The sequence below is a fragment of the Solea senegalensis genome, linkage group LG21 (genome assembly GCF_019176455.1).
Source record: "Solea senegalensis isolate Sse05_10M linkage group LG21, IFAPA_SoseM_1, whole genome shotgun sequence".
Classification (NCBI taxonomy): Eukaryota; Metazoa; Chordata; class Actinopteri; order Pleuronectiformes; family Soleidae; genus Solea; species Solea senegalensis.
The window spans coordinates 16,410,914-16,434,017 of NC_058040.1; the positions used below are offsets into that span (position 1 = coordinate 16,410,914).

The following is a 23,104-nucleotide window of genomic DNA, read 5'->3' on the forward strand; positions in this document are numbered from 1 at the left end:
ACGACCACGTTCACAATGACCTAAACATCGCAAAACATTAAGAAGTTTGAAGCGACTAAAAACGCGGGGATGAATTAGCCTCTGTAGGTAACCGCTAATATTTTGGGACTTTCCGGTGTCGACTGTGGAAATTTTTTGAGCTAAAACTTCAAATCTTTTAGAAACTGTCGTACATTGGTTACAATCCGACAATCTACCACTGAATTGTTCATCGCTGTTAGCAAGATTTGGGCTAAGCTTTGCTAACATGTCAAAAAGCTATTAGCTGGTGAATTTTGGTGTACGTGTTCCACCTCCACGTGAACCGTTTACTTGCGGTCAACCGTAGTTTGCTCAAACCAGGGTTCCCAATGGTCTTTGACATACTTAAAAAAAGTAATTCAAGGACTTAAAAGTTCTTCAAAAAATGGCCCTAAGTCATAATTACTGTTATGCTGTTGTGGACACTGTCCACTGTCTCTCTCTGTCCAAATCGTATGGATTTGCATTAATAAAAGTGGACACCATGGACAAAGACAAGCTCTTACAAGTTGTCCTCCCATCTTAAGCACATTTAGTCCTCGAACTTGAGGGAATTTAGACCTGGAAAGTCCTTGAATTTGGTGTGGGAGCCGAGTCAAACATGAGTGGTCAAACTAGAAACAGAAACCAGAACATTTACAGTTTGCTTGTTTAAAATCGGTCTGATAAAGAGTTTGTTTTCACTCATTCAGGCTAAAATCATAAATTTAAGTAAAATTAGATACAGTTGATTAATTGGATTTAAAGTTTACATCTTATAAGAACTCAATCACCCTGTTTGCACAAAACATGATGGATTAGTCCTTTAAACACCAGGAATTAAAAGTCAATAAAATTAGGCTCGACACAGACATTTAAACTGGGCTTTCATCCTCATATCCTTCCTTTCCTTCTCCTCCCTGTGTTCTCTCCTCCTTGTCCTCCTTGTTTTTGTGATTGGTCACCGTAGCAACAACGACGACGAGGATCTGACCCCCGAGCAGAAGATGGAGCGAGAGCGGGAACGGAGGATGGCCAACAACGCGCGGGAGCGTCTGCGCGTGCGCGACATCAACGAGGCGTTCAAGGAGCTGGGCAGGATGGTCCAACTGCACCTGAAGAGCGACAAACCTCAGACCAAGTTACTCATCCTGCACCAGGCCGTCGCCGTCATCCTCAGTCTGGAGCAACAAGTCCGAGGTCAGTTTCAAGACTGTGTAAACCAGATTAATGCCCTTTTATTCTCTGATTTCCTGGGTTTACTTGCAAAATTGGAGGTGAAACCTGGAAAAACAGAGAATAACCACTCAAAGAATGCTAATCTTATAAAATATATGTCTGCTGAAGTGGACAATATCATGAGAATCAACGTACCACGTTATGTCACCATTACACAGCCTTTTATACCACAGAAAACACACCTTTTTTGTCTTTTTGGAAACGGCTCACTCCTTTGCACTGAACTCCATAGAGAAAATTTTAGCTCACAGCAGCTTCTGGTCCTCTGCTGCCTCGTTTGGTCAGTTTGCGTCACTGAGGTTGATCCTAAAACATTATTTCAAACACAGAAATCACAAAATACACACATTTGAATTTACTGATGGAGGCAGCAGTGGATCAACAGTTCCTGTGTGCTGTGAAATTGACAGTTTTCTCTACTCAAACTTCAGTTTCCTGTTGTATTATGATGAGGTTACGACTATGAGTCATAAAACCACTCTTCAAAAACCAGACCTAAACCTTTAAAATACCCTGAGAGCACATGTACTGCTCCAGTGGGTCCAGTAGAGGGCAGCATTTGCAGCTGTTGAACCAGGTTGGAGTTTCTGACCGTGACACTTTCTTCCTCCTTCTTCTCCAGAGAGAAACCTGAACCCTAAGGCAGCCTGTCTGAAGCGCCGCGAGGAGGAGAAGGTGACCGTGGCGTCGGACGGGACTCCGCTGTCACTGGCTGCCGCACACCACGCCGCCTCCGCCGCCATGGGCGACGGGTCCAACCCCCTGGGACAAATGTAAAACGCAGCGCCATCTCCTCCTCCTCCTCCTCCTCCCTGAATGGTCAGAAGATTTCACTTATAAACTAATCTGCTGTTGTACCTTTAACCTTTAAAAGCATAAAAAAATAAATCATTCCACCAAACAAATTTGGAACGATAAAAACAAGTTGAAGAGTTTACTCGTATGAATCTCAGGTCATCAGTCGTCATCATTTTTATCAAAATATGTTCCTGCAGACAAAATGACAACACAAGTGGAAATACAGTTGCTTTTAGTGAGGACTCATGAAAACACTTCCTGTTTAGTGTCCCACTTTCAAAATAAAAGGCTAAGACACACACACACACACAAATAGCATATTATCCATTTTATGTATTTTGTGGACGATGTAAAAGCATATGTATACATTGGATTTAATTAATTTTTTAAGACATTATAGCAACAATGACTTCACTGGCTTTGTGTCTCCTTAAAATACAATTTATATAAAATAACATAAAAAAAAGATGAGAAAATCCCACAGTGGGGAAATGTACAGCGCCAAAGACAGTAAAAGGTCATATGCTATCAACAACTAGGATTATGAAAATTAGAATCGCCTATACAGTATACACATTACATAATATACAGTATATACATTAAATAACCAGATTATATACAATATATTCATTATATAACCAGATTATATACATTAAATATCTAGATTATATACAGTATGTCCATTAAATAACCAGATTATATACCGTATGTCCATTAAATAACCAGATTATGTACATTAAATAACCAGAGTATATACATTAAATAACCAGAGGATATACACTATATACATTAAATATCCAGATTATATACATTAAATAACCAGAGTATATACATTAAATAACCAGATTATATACAATATATTCATTATATAACCAGATTATATACATTAAATATCTAGATTATATACAGTATGTCCATTAAATAACCAGATTATATACCGTATGTCCATTAAATAACCAGATTATGTACATTAAATAACCAGATTATATACATTAATTAACCAGAGTATATACACTATATACATTAAATATCCAGATTATATATATTCATTAACCAGAGTATATACACTATATACATTAAATAACCAGAGTATATACATTAAATAACCAGGGTATATACACTATATACATTAAATATCCAGATTATATTCATTAACTAACCCGAGTATATACACGATTTACATTAAATATCCAGATTATATACATTAATTAACCAGAGTATATACACGATATACATTAAATATCCAGATTATATACATTAATTAACCAGAGTATATACACGATATACATTAAATATCCAGAGTATATACACTATATACATTAAATATCCAGATTATATACATTAATTAACCAGAGTATATACACTATATACATTAAATATCCAGATTATATACATTAATTAACCAGAGTATATACACGATATACATTAAATATCCAGAGTATATACACTATATACATTAAATATCCAGATTATATACATTAATTAACCAGAGTATATACACGAAAGACATTAAATATCCAGATTATATACAGTATGGTCTTAATATTTACACCTGATACATTGCATTTACAGTGAAATGACAGTGTTATATAGCACATAGGATGATGAACATGTGGTCTGCTATGAGCAATATGATCATTCTGTAATTCTAAATTTGTTACTATAGACTATACTATAGTACTATATTATATATATACTATATTTTGCTTAAAATCCAGTGTTGTGTTGTTATTTTTGCTGCTGAAACTAAAATAATAATTGGCTGATTATTTGAAACACTGACAGTTAAAGTCTGTCAGAGCGTAACCATGACGATGACGATAATGTCGTAGCTGTTTAACAACAGAAGCCAGTACATGAGTTAGGTTCTGTCTGGTGTGGGTACATTTGAACAACAGATTGGCCGTAAGTGTGATTTTTAACGTGTGTTTTTGTGTGATTGTGTTTGTCCTGTCGTTGTTGTTGATGTTGTTGTTGTTTTTATTGTTGTTGTTTTTACTGATGTACATATATGTAATGTATACTGTGTGTTTCTGGGCTTGGACGCGTCTGCTTCCTCTCAGCTGTTAAAAACCTGCGTCTGTTTGAGTTTTACAGTGTAGCTGAGGAATCACAAGGTCAGAGATAAGCAGCAGCAGCGACCTGTGATGAAACGACACATATTTTCTTTATCTGCAGACGTTTCACAGTGAGAGAAGTGGAGCAGTGTAGTTTTTATTCTGTGCTCAGTTTCAGGTCATTTCTCCAACTCATCTGCTCTCATAATCTTTGTTTTAGTTTTACTGTAGATTTTTGAGTCTAGGTTTTCGGTGTGCAGGTGTTTTACATGAGGAAGATTTAATGTTCCTAATTTATGTGGCTGACTTTTACTGTAACTGCTGCTGATATCTGAACCAGGAATCCCTTGTAAAAAGATCCTTGATCTCAGTGACAAATTTACTTATAAAGCTGAAATCAAATCAAATCAAATCAAATAAAAAACTATAAAGAATAATATCATGAAATTCTTAACATGTTGCCTAAGATTCAGTAAAAGTAGCAAAAACTGAAAACATAAATTCAATAACTCGTGGTCCATGTCCATTTTTTGTATAAATAACGGACACAGAAAATTTACTCAGAATTAATTTAAAATATACTGTTAATTTAAATTATTGTCTTTATTGTTATTTTAGGTCTTGTTTTCAGTGAGTGTTGTTTTGTCGTCTTGAACTGGGCAATTTTTATATTCAAGATTTATTCTATTCTAAATTTCAGAACTTTTGATTGTCATGTCAAAACTGACACAAAGTTTGGTTTTCACAGTTACATCAGATTTGTTTCAACATTTTTATTACCTTGCAAATGACCGTTTACATTTCCCCATATGTAAATCAACATGTTTTAGAAAAAGAAAACATTCATGTTTATTATTTCCCAAATCAGTTTATCAGTTGATTTATAGGAAAATAACTTTCAGAATGCTAATATTTAAGAGCTTCGTCACAGTGCCAAACACAATAAGTCTGTAAATGTAACATATATGCGGTGAAAATTCTGCTATATTCTATTTAACATGTACATGTTTTGTGTCAAATCTCACAGACTCTTCAAATGATTTTTGAGGGTCCTTGAATGCATCAAAATTGAGTTTTTCCAAACCTTTATTGATTTGAAGGAAAATAGTTTTATTAAAAATGCTGTTTTCGTTCATGGTCACCAAAGGATGAATCATCAGTTAGATTTTATTGGATTTTATTCTTCCCAAAAGATGAAATCTAATTTTTTCTGAACTCACAATTAAAATTCCACTTTATTTTTTTTTCTTATGAAGAACAAACTTCATATTTTTACCCTGTTGTGTGGTGTAGTAACACATTCAGCCACCAGCGGGCACTAGTTAGGATTTAGATTGAGTTAAACTTTTCCATGTGTGTGTTTCTTGCGGTGTACTAACATCCGCACTCACTCCTCCGTATTGTCTTTTTTCGCTCCGTCCAGGTCTAAGGTGCCAGAGTTCATCAAGATGATGAGCGACCACTTCCTCTGACGTCGTTTCCTTGACAACCCAGCAATCAAACCTGTTATTGCTTCAGCCTGACCAATCAAATCAGCCTTCTTTATCTTTTCCTCCTTCTCCTCGTTTGTCGTCTACGATCCTCTTCCTCCTTCCTCTTCGCCTTTTTGTCTCCCTCTTCCTGTCGAGAACACAAACTGCAGCGTCGCCATCGGACGCTTTTCCGTCACTTTGCATCAGCAGCAGCAGCAGCAGCAGCAGCAGCAGCCGAAGTGGAACTGGAGGCTGTTTTTGTGCAGAGACATTTACAGAAAACAGTAAAACACGTTTTGTTTTTCACACAAAGTGACGGCAATGGACAAAAAAGTCTGTGGAACCATGTCGTTGAAGGAATTCTCCTTGTGCTACTTGTTTTGTGAGCATTCCCACTTTCAAAGAACAAAGGGTTCTATATACATATGCGAAAAGGGAAAAAAAAATTGATGAAAATCTTGTTTTAATAAAAAAGTGCAACTGGATGCGGGCAGTGAGGAGGCTTAGGGACGTTCAGAACGGAACAAAAACATATCACAAAGTGTTTCAAGAGATTTTTTTCCTTTTGTTTTTAAACGCAACAACATTGCGCGGCGGTTGTTGGAGGCAGCCTCGGCGCATCTCTGACTGAGCGGCAATCTAACGCCACACTGTGGATGAAGCTGTGCCTGATCTCCTCTTGGATGCAAACCAGTCGCATAGATACACACAGAGAAGCGAAGCTAACAAAGCTACCGTTAAAAAAAAAGGAATGGTTGCCGGGAAAGTATTGCAGGAGTAGGCTGCGTACTCGCACATCCTCCACACATCTTCAAGTACAAAATTAGAAATGAATGAAGAAGAAGAAGTGATGAGGAAGCAAATGCTGGTGGTGGTCGCACTGTTTTTTGGGAGATGCTTTTGGGTTCCTGAGTGATCCGAACAAAAATGAAGTTCACAAATGCTTTTTGACTATCATAGATACATAGAAGTTAAAGTGGGGCTCAACAATAAAAAAAAAAGGGGCAACTTTTCATTCCCGCCAAAATGTTTAGATTGTAAAAGTGTTTAAATCAGTAATTTATGGTTTTGTATTTTTATTAGTGCATTGTGCCAGATGTACTTTTTTGTCAGTCTTTAAAAGTGTAAGAAAGTTTTTAGTATCAACGCAACCCTTTCGACGGTTGTACCCACGAGGCCCGAGCATATCTGCTGGGAGGTCGAGAGGATCAATCAATCATTGAACCAATTAATTGATCAACCTCAGTTTTTTGAAGATAGTGCAGTTCCAGGAGAAAGACATATGCAGTACCTCTGAAAGTGTACATTCAATCCCTTTCTTGACACTTCCATCTGATGTAGCCGAAGGTTTGTCGGAAACAAAAGAAAAGCTCCAGGACAAATCCCCAAATTGGAGATGTTGGTCAGATATCCAGGCGAGTTTGAGACTCAGAACAATGAATGGGTAAGAATATGCACAGATGAATGGTTTGATGGGCTGGACTGAGCACTGAAGTGAATTCTATTCCACATTTAGCACATTCCCTGACTTGTAGTCTACTTGAATCAAGTGCTGCCGATGCCCCAAAGGCCTGAACTGCAGGAGGTGGCGGGGGGGGGGAGTCAAAGAAGGGGTAAGGATTGGGGCAGGGCCTCAATCCAGAGGAATTATGGCTCAAAAAGGGGGAAAAATGGATAGAGATTAAAAGTCTGAATGTTTAGATGGCGATGACACTGCAGGAAAAGCATGGGAACAATCATTGGGTGAGGGGGTGTATCTTTTTCTGTTGGGTGGCCAAGCAGTGGTTCTCTTTGGGTGTCTCTTGGTCCAGTAACAACATCTCATCAATTCCAGTTCCATTTCTGAAATTCTGACATTCCAATTTAATCTGAACCCCAATGGGATTTCTGTAAGGTACCAGGAATAGGTGGACTGGTAGGTTCTGGAAAACCATATGTCAGTATGAGGGGAAAGTCCCAGTGGTGGACAAGGGGTTCCGGGTTAGGGTCTGGCATTTGATTAGCTATCTGATGTGCCCACAAAGTAGTCTACATCTCAGACAGGACCAATCCAGAAGCCTCACTAATAATATTCCACTCTTGTACGTTGACGGACCCAGGTTTACCTGGTCGACGTTCTCTCGTTGTCTCTTTGTCACACAAACAGGACATGGCAGGATTAGTGACCAGGTGGGAGCACCAGATTAATGGCCCGTTTTTGTGGACTGAAGTCCCCCCTTTTCATTCTTACCCCAGTTGGAACCCTCCTCAGTCCAGGCCAATGTTGAATCCCCAGTCTTTGTGCCGTCTTTATTGCTGGCCCTAGCCTTATTAGCCCTGAACGAGAGTCCTTGCCCCTCTCCCAGGTCTCTGGCCCCCACCCTTAGTGGTCCCACAGATGCAATTTGAACGTTCACTTCTACCAATGTGCCTTTTTAGAGTTCATATCATTCGAGTTACCAGAGGAGGACATTTACCTGGTCTTTTAATAGGATGCAAGCTTAGGGAAACCTGTTCTTAGTCGTTAGGTTCTATGCAGTCAGGTTTTTTACCAGACCTGGGAATTTAAAAAAAGCTAAAAAGGAAAAAAAAGTATTTTTTGGATAAAAAAAAAACAAAAACAAAACTGTATTTAATGAACTGTACACTTATATGTAAGTAGACAGCGTGTTCTGGCTTGACGCCAATGGGACAGACGCTTGATTTAGCAAGTCGAGCCCCCCTGATCGCATCCCGGTCCCCGTCCCTCCACGTCCTCCATAATCCCCCGACCTCACTTTCCCATTCCGAGTCCCAGCCCTGTTTCCATGATGAACAACGCGTCTCTTCTTGTATTATAGCTTATCAGCTTTTTATCAATATTTGATCGGCTTGTCCGTAAGCCAATGTAGTCTTCAGTACAAAGTGTGTGGTTGTATGTTGTAAAACTAAATTTTCTCCACTCTCTCTCTCTCTCTCTCTCTCTCTCTCTCTCTCTTTCTCTCTCTCTGTTTTTTAAGAACAATCTTTTCTCTTATTTTTCTTTGTCTGTTCTGGTTTACATGTCTAATTACAGAAAATGTACAAACAACAAAACGATAAAAAAAACAAAAAAAAAACAATACAATTCTCTATCCAACAGCATTGTTCTCTGTCGGTGGTCATTTTTTTGACGTGGTTTAAAATCCGACCCAATCAACAGGAAGGCACGGAAACTGGAAAAAGAATTTATTTGAATAAATCAATCTATATATAAATGTACAAAAAAATATATACGGATATATAAGGAGGGTGCCGTTCTCTGTAATCTTCTTTGTGTTTTTGCTTGGGGAGGAATTATTTTTCTCAATAGACTGAACTGGCAGACGTTGGCGAGGCCCCTCAGTGTTATACAGTTTTTCCAACTGACTTTGTTGTTCCGTTGTTGTCATGACAACACCCTCTGACTAAGTACGGCACCCTGCGCAGGCAGGACAAACAAAAACGGGGGGTTTCCGTAAAACCGCTCCGTTCACGGCGATCTATCCGAGGCAACAACACAACACACACACACAGATGTTTGTAAATTGTATGCAACAAAAATGGCAAAACTTTACCATTATTTTGAAATTGTGTATGTAAAAGTTATATTTTTACATGTAGACTTGTTGTTATTTTGTGTTTTAGAAAAAAATCTGTTGTATCAGTTTTTTTGTTAAAAGATGAAAAAGTAAAAATTCAGTGTGTGTTGAAAAAAAAAATGTGTCGCATTGAAAAATGTAGTGAGGTCAAAAAGTTCCCCGTTCTTTTTTTTTTTACATCTGTTTATATCTGTGGGGACATTTTTGAGGGATTCGGGGGGGAGGGGTGTTATCACGATCCATAAAAAAGATATTTGATATTTGTTTTAATTCTCCATGCCTCATGACATTACCATTTTAATTGTATTCTTTGCAGAGAAATGTGTAAATACTCATAAAAACATTTTCTGTTGGGGCGATGATGATAGTGATGATGAACTTGTTTTTGAGTTTCAGTGTGCTCGTGTTTGTCTGGTCACTGTAGCCAGGTGCCAACTTATAGTTTCAGTCAGTGGTGGTCAGTCAGTACTGTCTGTGGTTTTTGGTTTGGTGCAGGTCGAATTATCTCGTCTCTACTTGCACCGAGAACCCTGAACTCCTGTCAGCGCCAACGCACGCCGCTCTTATTTTGAAGGATTTCCTTTTGATTTCACAAATTAATTTGCAAGATAAAAAAAAAAATTGCCTAAAAGAAATGACTGTTCTGTGAAATGGAAAATAATAACGTCAGTGAATAATTTATCAATTTAAATGAACTGAGCTACCCCAAAGATCGCTCACAGGATCAGTTAGCGGGCACTCCCCCTAGTGGCTTGGGACCAGATCTGACTTGTGTGTGCGTGGAATTCCTTCCCTCTAAAATTTTCCTTGTAAATGTTGATTCAATGATTAATATATGGATGTTTTTGAGAAAGATTGGTCGCTAATATAAACGTGTCGGTCGTCAGCAAACAATCTCATCAGCTATTTGCCCAAAAAAACGGATTGCGTGCGAGGCAGTTTCAGTCATTTCTTTTTAGCTTTTCGTCAGAAAGGAAAAGCTGCTTTGAATTGGACCTTTGATAAACACTAGGATTGAATCTGTCAGTGTAAGTGCTAAGTGTATTTTTTAAGTAATGTTATTTTTTACGATGCTTCATTTCATATTTTCTCTTTGTTGTATAATCAAGTCCATCTCCCGGATTACAGTATCTCCATTTTTATGTTACCCCTGATGTTTCTATTAGCCAAAATGTTAACTCTTTTTTTTTTTTCTTTTCCCCTCCTTGTTGTACATACACACCTCATTTCTCTTTTTAAGTGACTGTGCCATGAGCTTTGTAATCTGTTACTCTGTACCAGTTTTACTGCAATAATGAGTTGAATTCAAAACAGCCACTCCTGTCCTTTGTTTTCAGAGCCAGCGGCGAGCACTGCCCTTCAGCAGCAGCACAACTAATCTGAAATAATATGCTACCTTTATATCACACAATGTTTTCATTTGTAGTTAAAGAAAAAAGAAAAAAAAAGATTTTAAAAGTTTGAAAATTTCAGGTACCTGCACAATTTTAACCTATTTTCAAGTCAAATTTGTCCAAATTCTGACTGCCAATTTAAAATACTCATCAAATTTTGATGAGTATTTTTCTCCAGGACTAGTTCTTATTATTTAAACTGAAATATACTGTGTGTGTTTAATCTTTCACCATCAAGTAAACCACTTTTATCTCCTATCTCCTTTTATCTAATTATCTCCTGACAATCCACACGAGTATTAAAGGGTTTCTTAAATTGTGCTGACAAAGGTGTTTGAGCTGAATTCACTACTTCAAGTTGTACATTTTATATTCTCTCGTGTCACATCATTTTTTAATTATATAAAACAAGTCAATTCTGATTAGTGCCAGTTTTACCTAAGAGTAGTTATACACATTTCAAAAGCTACAGGGAATAGCCCAGAGCCATGGTTCCACTGGGGTTTGAACCCAGGACCTTCTGCGTGTAAAGCAGACGTGATAACCACTACACTACAGAACCTTGCTCTACCAAGGATAATAGCTCAAATTTGAGAGCAGCACATCAAACACTGCTAACTGCAGCTTTTACCCATGTTAAAAAATCATCCAGATCCAAAAGGTATCAACTTCAGAGCCGGTACTGATCTTCAGGAACTCCACCAGACCTTTCATTGTGTTTGGTTGGTTGTAGAACAAATACTATATAGACAAAGGTATTTGGCCACACCTGTTAAGTATTAAATTCAGGTGTTTCAGTCAGGCTTTAGACTGCGGACCACTTATCTCCAGTGAAGGACACGCTTCAGCAGACCAAGACATTTTGGACAATGCTATTGTGGAAGGTCCTTTTTCTACTCCCAACATGACAGTGTCCCAGTGCACGTAAGGTAGATAAAGATATGGTTTGAATTTGGTGTGGAAGAACTTGACTGACCTCAACCCCATCGAGCACCTTTGGGAATCTTCTCGTCCAACATCAGCGCCAGCAAAATCTGGAGGAAAGTCTTCAAAGAAGAGTGGAAGTTGTTGTAGCTGCAAAAGAAAAGCAGGACCAACGTCAGCCCCTGTTGGTGTAACGGTCAGGCATCCGAATACTTTTGTCCGTATCGTGTATATGCATGGCTGGAAATCTGGCTGGTGACGGATACTAAACACTACTTTAACTCTTTATTGTTCTAGTCTGGTATGACTTGATTAAAGGTCCAGTGTGTAAGAATTAATGGCATCTAAATGGTGAGACTTGCAACAAACAAAGGACTCCTCTACTTATGACTTCCCTTTCCAAAGTACGCCGGGGAACTACGGTGGCCTTCACACACCAGAAAGTACTGTACGTCATGACGAAGTTCCTAAAGATACAGATGATTAAAGGTGGTGAATGCATCTGGATTATGTGGGTGGAGTCCTTCTCCAAATACATGCTATGGCTAATTTTGCATGAGGTTCATTTAAAAGGCTAAAAACCAAACAATTTTAATTTCAAAGTGAATATAGACATAGAAACATGTGTTAGGGTAGTATCGTCAATCTCTACCAGTGGGCCCTGCTAACCCCTGGTTCACACTGGACCTTTAAATCAAGGAAAACTTCAATTCAAACTTTATTGTCATCATTCCAGCCTTGCAAAAACTCCAGATACAATTTGATTGTTTCTAGTCAGTGACTCGACAGACCAGTTTGGTCAAGTAACCCTTTCATATTCAACATTATGTGACCGCCTCCTTTGTTCCAATCACCTTAAACCTGACACTAACAGATGAGAACAGATGTTTCAGGATTCTCACACTTAATTTCAATCCCAGACCAGCGGAGATGTTGATTTCTGAGCTGAGTTGACTCGTCGTTGCCTCGGCGCAACAGCTGGCTCTCATGTTGTGGTGATTCAATGACGCCTATGTTCATCGTTCTATAGCAATAAATGTGTCATTTTTATAACAAAAACCCCTTTGAGCACCTCTTTCTCTTTGTTTTTTAGGTGATATAGTTACTTAGTTCCCTTCCCAGGATACTAAGTGGGCGTGGACTGACTTCAAATGTGTTATTTTGTGACACTGTGTGCTAAAAATACCGTTTTTCATTTTTGATGACTTTGATGTGTGAGAAAGTGGTTTTATACTGTAACACAAACGTCTGTTTCCTGTTGGAAAGAAATCCCTCTCAAGCTCTGATTACCTGGAGATATTTAATATGTGATATGTGGATTAGTGCAGACTCTTTGTTACTTGCCTGCAGCAGCGATGAGTCGGGACACATTATTACACATCACAGTACAATGTCATTTTAGAGGAAATAATTATTCAGTGAACAGAGGAGGAGGAGGACACTTTGTTTTTGACTCATCAAGGTGGTTTCGTTCATTTCTGCCAACAATGATGTTGTTTTACCTGATGATGAAGAGACTGATGAATATTTCAGATATTAGTCAAGAAGGTTCCTGAATTTTACCTGAAATATTCACCTAAAAAATACATTTTACACCAGTAAAGCATGACATCCATTTTCAATTTATGCTCACTATGTCAGTAGTGTTAGTCTACTAAATTAATCATCAACTATTTTGGTAATTGAGTCATCATTTTGAGTGTTTTCTTTCCAAATGATTAAAACAAGTTCATTGATTCATTTCCCAGCTTCTTAAATGTGAACATGTTCTGCTTTCTTTGCTCCATATAAACAAAGAAATCATTAAACCTGAATCAGTTTGGTTTGTGGACTAACAAAGACATTATTTCCAGGTTTTAAAAAACAACGATTAACATTTTTCAACATTTCTATCACATTTTATTGACAAAATTATGAATTCATTATGAAAATTATCTTTAGTAGCAGCCCCAGCTGGTACCTGCTAGTAGTAGTATTGGCTTCCAGCTAGCACCAGCTAGTCAAGTGCCTTATAGCTACCACTGAGAAATACTACTTGCTAGTAGTAGCTCTCATCTAGTTCCTGCTAGCTAGTACTAGATACCAGCTAGTAGTAGCTCCCAACTAGTACCTTCAAGTGCTAGATACCAGCTAGTAGTAGTTCCCAGCTATTTCAAGTGCTAGATACCAGCTAGTAGTAGCAGCTCCCAATTAGTAACAGCTTGTAGTAGTTGCTACCAGCTAGTGCTAGGCAGTGCATGGTTGAATAAGCTTCACTCTGGCTCTTCCAAATGTACTTACAGTAGCTCTGATTCAGAATTAAAAGAAAAACAAGATGGTGCTTGACTAAATGGAGGCTTCACAACAAACAGGTGAGCTCACATGTTTTTGTTCATTCATTCAGTTTGTTCTCTTTTAATGGATATTTCCGTTCACACTTAAGGAACAACAGTTAAATGTTGTCTAGCTTAAACATGTTGAGAGCAGCAGGAGAATCTTTGGACGATCATCCAGAGTTTCTCCTCACTTGGACTACATATTGGACCAGAAAATGAACAGGTGAATGTCTGGAGAATGGCACATTTATTTATTTATTTTTATTTTCGCCAGGGACAGTGGACAAAAACCATCAGGCTCAGCAGAACAAATATGCCACTTCTAGATTCTACCTTTAGCTCATTTCCATCTGTAGTCCACAACACTCATTCTGTAGAAGCTTCCATAACGTGTGTTTCTGAATGTAGGTCAGTATAATGAATGTATACACATATACACACATAAACATAATCATAAATCAGCATTTAAAGACAGTAAAACATGGTGGTGTGAGAGTGGCTCCAGTGTGAGTTTTACAGCGAGTTTAGTTTTCACAGAGGAAAAAACAGTAAATCACTGAGAGGCTTACAGGTCTGACCTCATCTCCCTCGTAAACACTGACCACTTCTTCTTTTTTTCCCTGCAGCGTGGCACAACATTTTTAAACCTCCACCTGGCAGAGTCACGCGATTCCACCAGGTGTACCACACATGGTCCGTCTTCTCCTTACAGTGCAGTGTGTCTGTGATCAGGTACGTGGGATATTCATTTCCCAGGAAACGCGTAACATTCAACGCACGCTGAAGAAAGGAAACGACTGAAACATAAACAAAACGACAGATCCTGCATGAAGGTTAATGTGCATTTGCAGTATTACCGTCGTTGTTTTATTCCTATTATTACTGAAAATATAAAAGAATGAAACATCTGTTATATCCTGGCCGACACTTTCAAACGTCTGTGACTTTTCTGCAAACTCTGCCGCCACAGATTAAGAATAAACCCAGAACAAACCATCTCTGTGTTTACTGTCACACTCCATCGGTATTTTTTATGATATATACTTTTTTTTTTTTCTTTTTTCACGTTGCTACTGAATGGTGTATTTTTCATGTGAGTCTCAGGATTTGTTCACGTCATCTTTTTTCTGATAAATCTGTTTACAGAGAGCAAAGTCAAACAAAAAGCTAAAGGCGGAAACTCCTGCTGCCACACGAGGGTCAGTTTCGGTGTCAGCCGACACTTATTTGTGCTTTATCACATTTATTTATGACGGCAAACTTTAAATGATATACACTTATATACACAGAGCTTAACAAATGTATTACACCGCCACACAAAGCCACAGCTGCCCTCAATGAACAGCATTGGTAATTATCAGAATCATATTTTAATGTTTCTGTAATGGTTAATACACCAGAATTTAATAGAAATTACATTTTTAATGCTAAAATATAATAATTTTTGTTATTCATGACAAATCTTACTAAAAAAATCATAAAGCACATGATTATTTCCTGATTAAGATATTAAACGTGAATATTTTCTGGTTTCTTTGCTCCATATAAGAAAAAGTTTGTGGACAAAACAGGATGATGTAGAATGTCATCATTTTCAGGATTTTCTGACATTTTATGGACCAAACAAATACTTAATTAATAGAAAAAGTAATTGCAACTGACTAACTAAATAAGAAAAAGTCCACCTCAATCTAAAATTCAAAATAACATGATTTCAAAGATGGCATTCAGTGACAGACGACTCACACATACATACCTGCAGATGTACATCACTACAGAGAGGTCTTACGTAAGGCTCATTGCAGCAGTGTGGATTATCAGTGTGAGTAAAGGTTGCCTCACTGCGACGCTCCCTTCTGCTGCTGCATGCTTCTGTGCCACACCCCGAATCACAGGTGACACAACAGCACAGGTACAAGTCTTCACCGTGTGATTGACTGCCGCGCAGCAGAAAGCAGATGTGCGCGAGATGATGACATTTGGTACGTCATTGTATGTATATATGTAAAATTCAGGCACACGTTTAAAAAAAACTAAACAGAAAACATGTATTTATACAAAAATATCAAAGTGCATTCACAAAAGGAGCAAATGAAGTTCACTCAGGGGCAGAAACAGAAGAAAAAAACTGAAGTTTGTGTCGTTTTGTAAAACGTTCACTCCCCACACCAAACCCCATAGAGAAAATCAGTGATTTTAACGTCACAGCACACAGGAGTTCTTCATCCACCGCTGCCTCTATCATTAAGTTCAAATGTCTTATTTTGTCACTTCGGCATTTGTAATCCTTCCTTCAGATTTACCTCAGTGACACAAACTGACCACACGGGGCAGCAGATGCGCAGCAGCTCCTGTGTCCCTGTGAGCTAAAAACGTTGATTTTCTCAATGGGCTTTGGTGTGGCTTAGTTTAGTTTAGTTTACAGTTAGGAAATGGTATTTAACAGTGAAATAAAATGATTTGACTTAGATGTAGATTTTTATTAGGTGAGTCTTTGGTTAAGTGTCTTCCTGAAATATCCATTATCTATAAAGAGGGCAGAAAGTGGAGACTATCTGTGGATTCTGCTCAGTATCTGTTTAAAAAAATGTGTTGAATTTAAAGTCATTTCCTTTTATGTGTGAAGCTGAACTGAACTTGGACTGAAATGTGGATGAGCAAACTTGTGTGTGAGTGGAACTTTGTACACGATAAAGAGCCACGTGCTGCACTTTTTATAAGCTCAGACTGAAACACACACATATTTTCCTCAGAACTTCCTCAGGTGAGTCACGGCCACAGGTGACGCTCAGCCAGACGCAGGATTTATATTCAAATGAGCTCATTCAAGTCTGTGTCTAAACAAACACAGAAAAGAAGCTTATACAGAATAATGATCGTATACAAGTGTGTCTTTGTGTGTGTGTGTGTGTGAGTCCATAGTATAACCTGCTGCTGATGGGTGTGTCCATTGCTCCACTGCAGAGGAATGTGAGGAGTGGTTGCCTGTGTTGCCCAACAGGCAGCAGCTCAGTGATCAGAGCGTTTCCCGTAGCAACAAGCAGCTGCGTAACAAACCAACAGTCAGGTCAGTGCTCTGTGTTGCAGGACACACACACACACACACACACACACACACGGAGGTGTCTCCTGTCTAATCTGTCCACACCACTGTGCTAGCATGGCCACATAAGGTAAAGTGAACACATAATTAAAAAAGAGTGACACCTGGTGTTGTCTTGGTTTAGTATGTCGTGCATTAACAGATGGTTTTCCCCTAAGATTCAGTATTTTTTGTCTTAGTTGTGGGGTACCACAGGGCTCCATCGCGGGCCCTTTCGTTTTCTCACTATTCATGCTTCCATTGGTTTTTATTATTTTTGATTTATTGATTGATTTTCTTAATCAATTTGGATCAATTGTGTTTACATATATGCATTCTTTTTCTTAAGAAACAACAACTAAAAAACGAAATCAAAATTCACGGCAGTAGCAAACTTAGTGTTAAGTATTGAATAACCTCACGATACATAACTTTATATCATAATACAATATGTTTCATATTTCCAGAGCCTCTTCTATATCACCATTTTTGGCAATGGTGTAGTGTTTAGCATGGTTGCCTAATAGCAAGAAGGTGCTGGGTTCAATTCCCATTGAAAATTTCGGCTTTATAATGACAATAAAGATCATACCATAGTCATTACTCTACATACATATATCCCTGTAAGCTTTTTGATAATAATAATAATAATAATGATAATAATAATAATAATTCCTGTTGTATCTGCTGTTTATATTTGCTTTTGTATAGTTTGTGCAGCACTTTGGTTTTGTGATAGAGAAGTAGAAAAAACTGTCGCTTTGACTCATATTTGTTTTTTTTGTTGTTTTTTTTAGTATATTTTCTGAAATGGATCTGAGGAAATGTGTTTTTATTTCTGTCCGTTTCATATTCATGGGAATTGTCGCGTTTCATCAGATAGATGAGATGAGCTCAGTCTGATTTTAATATCTTTCTATATTGTACTTTAATATAATGTGGAAACACGTGTGTATTATTTATTACCTTTATCTTTACTGTCTTTGCTGCTGTAACACTGTACATTTACTCCACTGTGGGACTAATAAAGGACTATCTTATCTTATCTTATCTTATCTTATCTTATCTTAGATATATAGGTAGATAGATAGATAGATAGATGGGAAACTAAATGTCTAAATGACTGTAAACATTCTTGAAATAGTTTGAATAGTTGTGTGTTGGTGCTCTGGATCTCCAAAAATGGTGACACAGAAAGAAAGAGAGAGAGGAGGGAGGGGGGGGAGTGAAACTTTCTCTTTTTTCCTCTTAAATCACGTGGTTTCTCCTTTTCCCTCCTCTGTTCCCTCTCTGTGAGGCAGGTGCGGCAGCAGCGCAGGTAAACCCCCGCGCGCGTGCGTGCGTGCGTCGCGTCGCGCTGCGCGCTCTTTACGCACGGCGCCGCAGGTGGAGGAGGACAGGACAGGCGTGGCCCCGCCCACTCACTCACCCACCGGGCAAACTAACTCCTGTCAGGCAGGAGCAGCGGTTTGTCAGTCACTCAGTCACAGCACAGAGAGGAGGAGGAGGAGGAAGACAGCGTCAACAGGTAAGAGGCTCCTCGTGGAGTCTGTCTGTGTTTTCACTGCTGCTGCGTGGACCCCGCGTGGGTCAGAGTGTTCGCGTTCCTGCTGCTGTCACTGCGTTTCCTCGGCTGTTGAAGCCGCGCGGTCACGTGCTGCACGAGAAGCTCGGAGGTGAACGCGTTTGTTTTTTTGAGCGTAAGCTCAGCTGATGACAGAGGGAAAACAAACAGCGTCTCACGTTCATCATGAAAGTCGTGTCATAGTCTGATAACAGCTGACGCATGAGAGGAAAACACCTGAACACATTTGAGAAGGTGAAGAAACAGAGTTTAAAGTTTGTGCTACTTCTCTTCTACCACGCACCTTGAGCATGGCATCATATGCACTCAGACACACCCATGCACTGTACTGTACGTATATGAATTAAAGGGATAGTTTAGGTTTTTGTGCTTCTGTGTGCACTGACTTTAGCAAATGGACTTTAGCCGCTCACCAAAAGTCTCACAGTCTGTGAGCAGACTTTGTGATGTCTTATATCATGTTTTACAACTGTTAGAACGACCTTTCCTACAGGAAACTGGAAGTTTGTTAACTGTTTACTCTCCCACACCAAAGTCCATAGAGGAAAATCCTTGTTTTTAGCACCGCTGGTCCCCCGCTGCCTCGTGTGGTCACTTTGCGTCACTGAGTTAAATGTGATCAATGATTTTCAAACACCAAAGTTACAAAATAAAAGCGTTTAACTTATTCATGGAGGCAGCAGTGGGTCAAGAGCTCCCGGGTGCAGTGATGTAAAATCGCTGTTTTTGTTTAAATTGTGTTTTGTTCGGAGGTTAAAAACATGTTATTACGATACCATCACTTTTATTAAGAAATCCATCTTTGGTGCCAGCGTTTCAGTTATTGTATCTCACAAGTCAGGACAGTGAGATCGATGTTTTGTGCCAACACTTTTCAGCCGTCAGTCACTTCAGGACGCTGTGTTTGCTCTATAGGACAAATATACATATGTATATAAAGCAGCACTGATGCCATAAAGATCTATATCTATAGGAGTAACGTTGTTTACTTTTAACAGAACAAGAACTCAATTAAACAACGTTTCCTCATAAAACATAAAACTGTTGTGATGAAACACATTGTTGTGCGTTTTCCCAGAGGGCAGAGTTGGTCTGAACTATGCACCGCGCTGCTGCTGCGATGATAAGAGCAGCACAGAGAGGGAGATGTTATCTTTATTTCAGCTGGGCGGAGGCTGCTGCTGCTGCTGCTGCTGTTATACACGAGTGGAAACGACATTATGTCATATTTATGATTTCCTCCTGGAGCTGTGTGGACATGAAGATTCAAACGAGTTATGCGGGATTTACAAAATGGATTTAAATGACGACGATACTGACAGAGGTTAAGCAATAAACATCAAGTTTAGCCCTAAAATATAGAAGTAAATGTGGAAAAAATGCAAAAAAATACAACTAAATGTCAAAAAAAGTTAGTCATATTAGCTAAAATAATTAAAACCACAATAATTTCGATCAAAAGCCAGACAAAATTCCGTCTCTTAATGCTTTTTTACCATTAGGCGCTGATACCGCATGTGAAAAACAGATTTTAGCCACTCACAAAAGTCTCATTAAATAAAATCTATGTCTACAATATCTTAACAACACGCTTGCCTCACTTTTTATGCTGTTACGATGCCATTTTCCAACAGGAAACTGAAGTTTGTAAAGTCCATTGAGAAAATTCGCATTTTTAGCTCACAGGGACACAGGCGGTGCTGGTCCGCTGCTGCCTCGTGTGGTCATTTAGTGTCACTGCTGTAAATGTGAACAGCTGGTTTGAAACCCTGAAGTCACAAAGCAACATGTTTAAAGTCACTGATGGAGGCGGCAGTGCATCAACAGCTCCTGCACGCCGTGATGTAAAAACCCATGTTTTCTCCATGGGGTTTGGTGCAGGAGAGTGAGTGGATCACAAAAAGGCCCAGGCGTGAGTTTTCAGTGAGAACATGTTGTAAAGTGCTGCTGTGATTCGAATGCAAACAGTCGTGCGTGCTTGAGGAATGTTGTAAAGCCCGACAGAACTCGTCTGTTTGCATCGTGGACTCTTGTGATTCCTGCGCCTGTGGCTCCTCTTCACCGTCTGTCCACTGTCCCTCTATCTCTCTCTGTCCATCCTGCTCTTTTACCTCCACACTTTCTGCTTCTCTGTCTCTCCTTTAAGTGACGTTTTGACCTTCAACACGCGCGCGTTATGTAAGCAAGGATACAGTCGTAGATAATACACCAGTTTACAGTAGATAACGTGTAAATCCACACATTCATGTACCTGCAATGTGTAAGACACAAACTAAAGACACACACAAACATGTTCACGGTCAAAAATAGAGAAATTTAATCGCAGCCTTTGCAATTTACCAACTGTATCGTGTCAAATGACGATAATTCACTCTCTTTTTAGCACGATTTTGTTATTTTTGGACTCTTTATGCATCTCCTAGCATCAATTTGATATTTTTAGGGGACAACTATCGCTTTAAGTAAGTAATTATAAGCATTTAATGCCAAAGTGTTTTTGAGTTTCAGTAACAATTTCAAATGCAATTATCTTAAGTTCGACTGCGTACAGGATCTTTTTACTGCAGTAATTGATATTTTTGAGCAGAAAACACTACATTTCATTGTATTTTTTTATCTTATTTGTATATTCTTACATGTCTTAATCCTTAATTTCTGTTTCCTCCTTCAGTGCTTTGACACGTTTGACGTTGTCTTTTGTCTAATGATTTTCCGTCCTACATATCTACACATTTATACAATTAGACACACATAATTAAGGGTCATGTGATCGTCACAGTATCATCATGTCACTCTTCCTTTTTTTTCTCCTCTGTAACTTGATTTAATCTCAGCTTCGTTTTTTTAATCTGCAAGACGAGTTCTTGTTACTTGACAGCTAAAGAGAAAATAGTGACAGTTTGGTATCTGTTTATCTCCATTTTACTTTCTCTCTGTTTCTGACAGGGAAACACGCCCATTCTCTCTCTCTCTGTCTCTCTCTCTCTCTCTTAATGTGTTTTAATGGGACTACATTCTTTCCTTTGACTGTGGTCCAGATAGTTAACCAACCAGACCAACGAGAAAGCACAATTCCCTCTCTCTCTCTCTCTCTCTCTCTCTCTCTCTCTCACGCCTGGCACACGCCCTCGTCACTCTCCCTCCATGTCTCTCGTTCACTCCCTCTCTCTTTTCTCACACAAACTGGTCAAGAATGTGTCCAGAAAAGGAGATTTTTGATTTGCTCAGTGGCCACTTTGTTAGGTACACAGGAGGACGCCTAATAAAGTGGCACCCGGTGTGATCTCCTGTTTCTTTCTCATTCTTCTCTGGAAACTGAACTGCTTCTCCTCTTCATCGTTCTCTGTGAACACTGGTGATGATTGTGTGTGAAAATCCCAGCAGATCAACAGTTAGTGAACTTGTGATGCTCGGTTTGAACTTTAGCAGGTTTAAGTTCCCAAATGTGTTAATGTGTTGATGTGTTGATGTGTCGTGGGATTGACTGGTTAGATATTTGCATTGACAAGCAGTTGAACAGGTGTACCTAATAAATTGCTTGTTGAGTCTAAGTGTAATCATCTTATCATATGTATATATGTGTATATATATATATATATATATATACATATATACATATATATGTGTATATATAGGTCAATAGATTTGTATTACTGTAGCTAGCTGCTAACATGCTATCACTGATCAGTCACAATGAGCCATGGTTGTGTTCCAGAGCAACAACAAACAAATGAAAAACGCGAAAAAAAGCTAACAAACCAAGTTAATCCTTACTCATAACCATAGTGGCTAACCCTGTTACCTTTCAGGTTCACATCGCTAGCATCAGGTTACGTTTATAAAATGGACTAGATTAGCTGGCTAGTTAGCAAACCTAGCTATAACACTAACATTAACCGACTGGACTGCACTTAACTCGGGTTTAACTCAGGTTTGACGTCATTCAAAGTTCTAACAGGCAACTGGATCACCATGCTAACAATTTAGCATGTAGCACAGGGGTCTCAAACTCAAACGACTTTTGAGAGAAAGTTCAACTATGTGGTAAATCAGCTCAAAATCATATCACAATATTCCACCACGATAACACAATCACGATATCCATTTATGATTTAAATTATTGAGGCATGTTTTGGAACTGTCGTAAGAGTTTTTAAAGCAGCATAACTTGTCATGACTTTTACACAGTTATGACAGTTCTCGTCACTTGTTTGGAGAAACATAAATGATTTGACGGTGAATCACTGTGTTTGTCGTGAACGCGCTGTCAGAGCCGTCGTTCATTAATCGCCTTCAGAATTCATTGTCGAGAGCCACTGGAGCGACTTGTCAGCTAATCCAAGTTTGTGCAAACTTCCCAACTGGTTCAGGTGTCCTCATCATTATTATTATTATTATTGTTATTGTTATTATTGTTGTTATTATTGTTATTGTTGTGATTTAGCTGCCAGGGCAGTGTCATTGCTGTGCGATGAGTCTTTGTTCAGGGTGTTGTCCGTCAGCTGTCACAGGGAGAGAGAAAGTATGTCTGTGTTTGTCTTCATTCATTCATTCATTCATTCCTTCCATATTTGCATTTTGCGTTTGTCACTTAAAACAATCTTTTATCCACGTGATGAAGTCGATGGCAACATCGGTGTTTGACTTCTTTCTGTCACGG

The 23,104-nt window shown here is 38.7% G+C and overlaps 2 protein-coding genes and 1 non-coding gene across 10 annotated transcripts in view; 2 read left to right on the forward strand and 1 right to left on the reverse strand.

Moving 5' to 3' along the window:
• Positions 1-8,748, forward strand: part of LOC122787108 (transcription factor 4-like) — a 159,714-nt gene extending 150,966 nt beyond the window's left edge. For 6 of the 8 annotated variants that reach the window (XM_044053688.1, XM_044053689.1, XM_044053685.1 and 3 more), the window contains 3 exons: positions 971-1,200; positions 1,862-2,012; positions 5,518-8,748. In XM_044053688.1, the coding sequence (XP_043909623.1) occupies positions 971-1,200; positions 1,862-2,012; positions 5,518-5,566 (430 nt within the window). In that variant the 3' untranslated portion in view covers positions 5,567-8,748. Of the gene's footprint in view, positions 1-970; positions 1,201-1,861; positions 2,059-5,517 lie in introns of all 8 variants that reach the window. The other 2 variants (XM_044053690.1, XM_044053691.1) reach the window with 1 other exon arrangement.
• Positions 8,749-11,027: 2,279 nt separating this feature from the next.
• On the reverse strand, positions 11,028-11,100 carry trnav-uac. The gene has a single exon. It is a non-coding gene; the product is annotated as a tRNA-Val (tRNA).
• A 2,691-nt stretch (positions 11,101-13,791) lies between these two features.
• Positions 13,792-23,104, forward strand: part of LOC122758656 — a 49,957-nt gene continuing 40,644 nt past the window's right edge. Inside the window, exons 1-3 of the mRNA XM_044012925.1 lie at positions 13,792-13,813; positions 14,404-14,509; positions 18,246-18,387. Coding sequence (XP_043868860.1) covers positions 13,792-13,813; positions 14,404-14,509; positions 18,246-18,387 — 270 coding nt within the window. The remainder of the gene's footprint in view (positions 13,814-14,403; positions 14,510-18,245; positions 18,388-23,104) is intronic.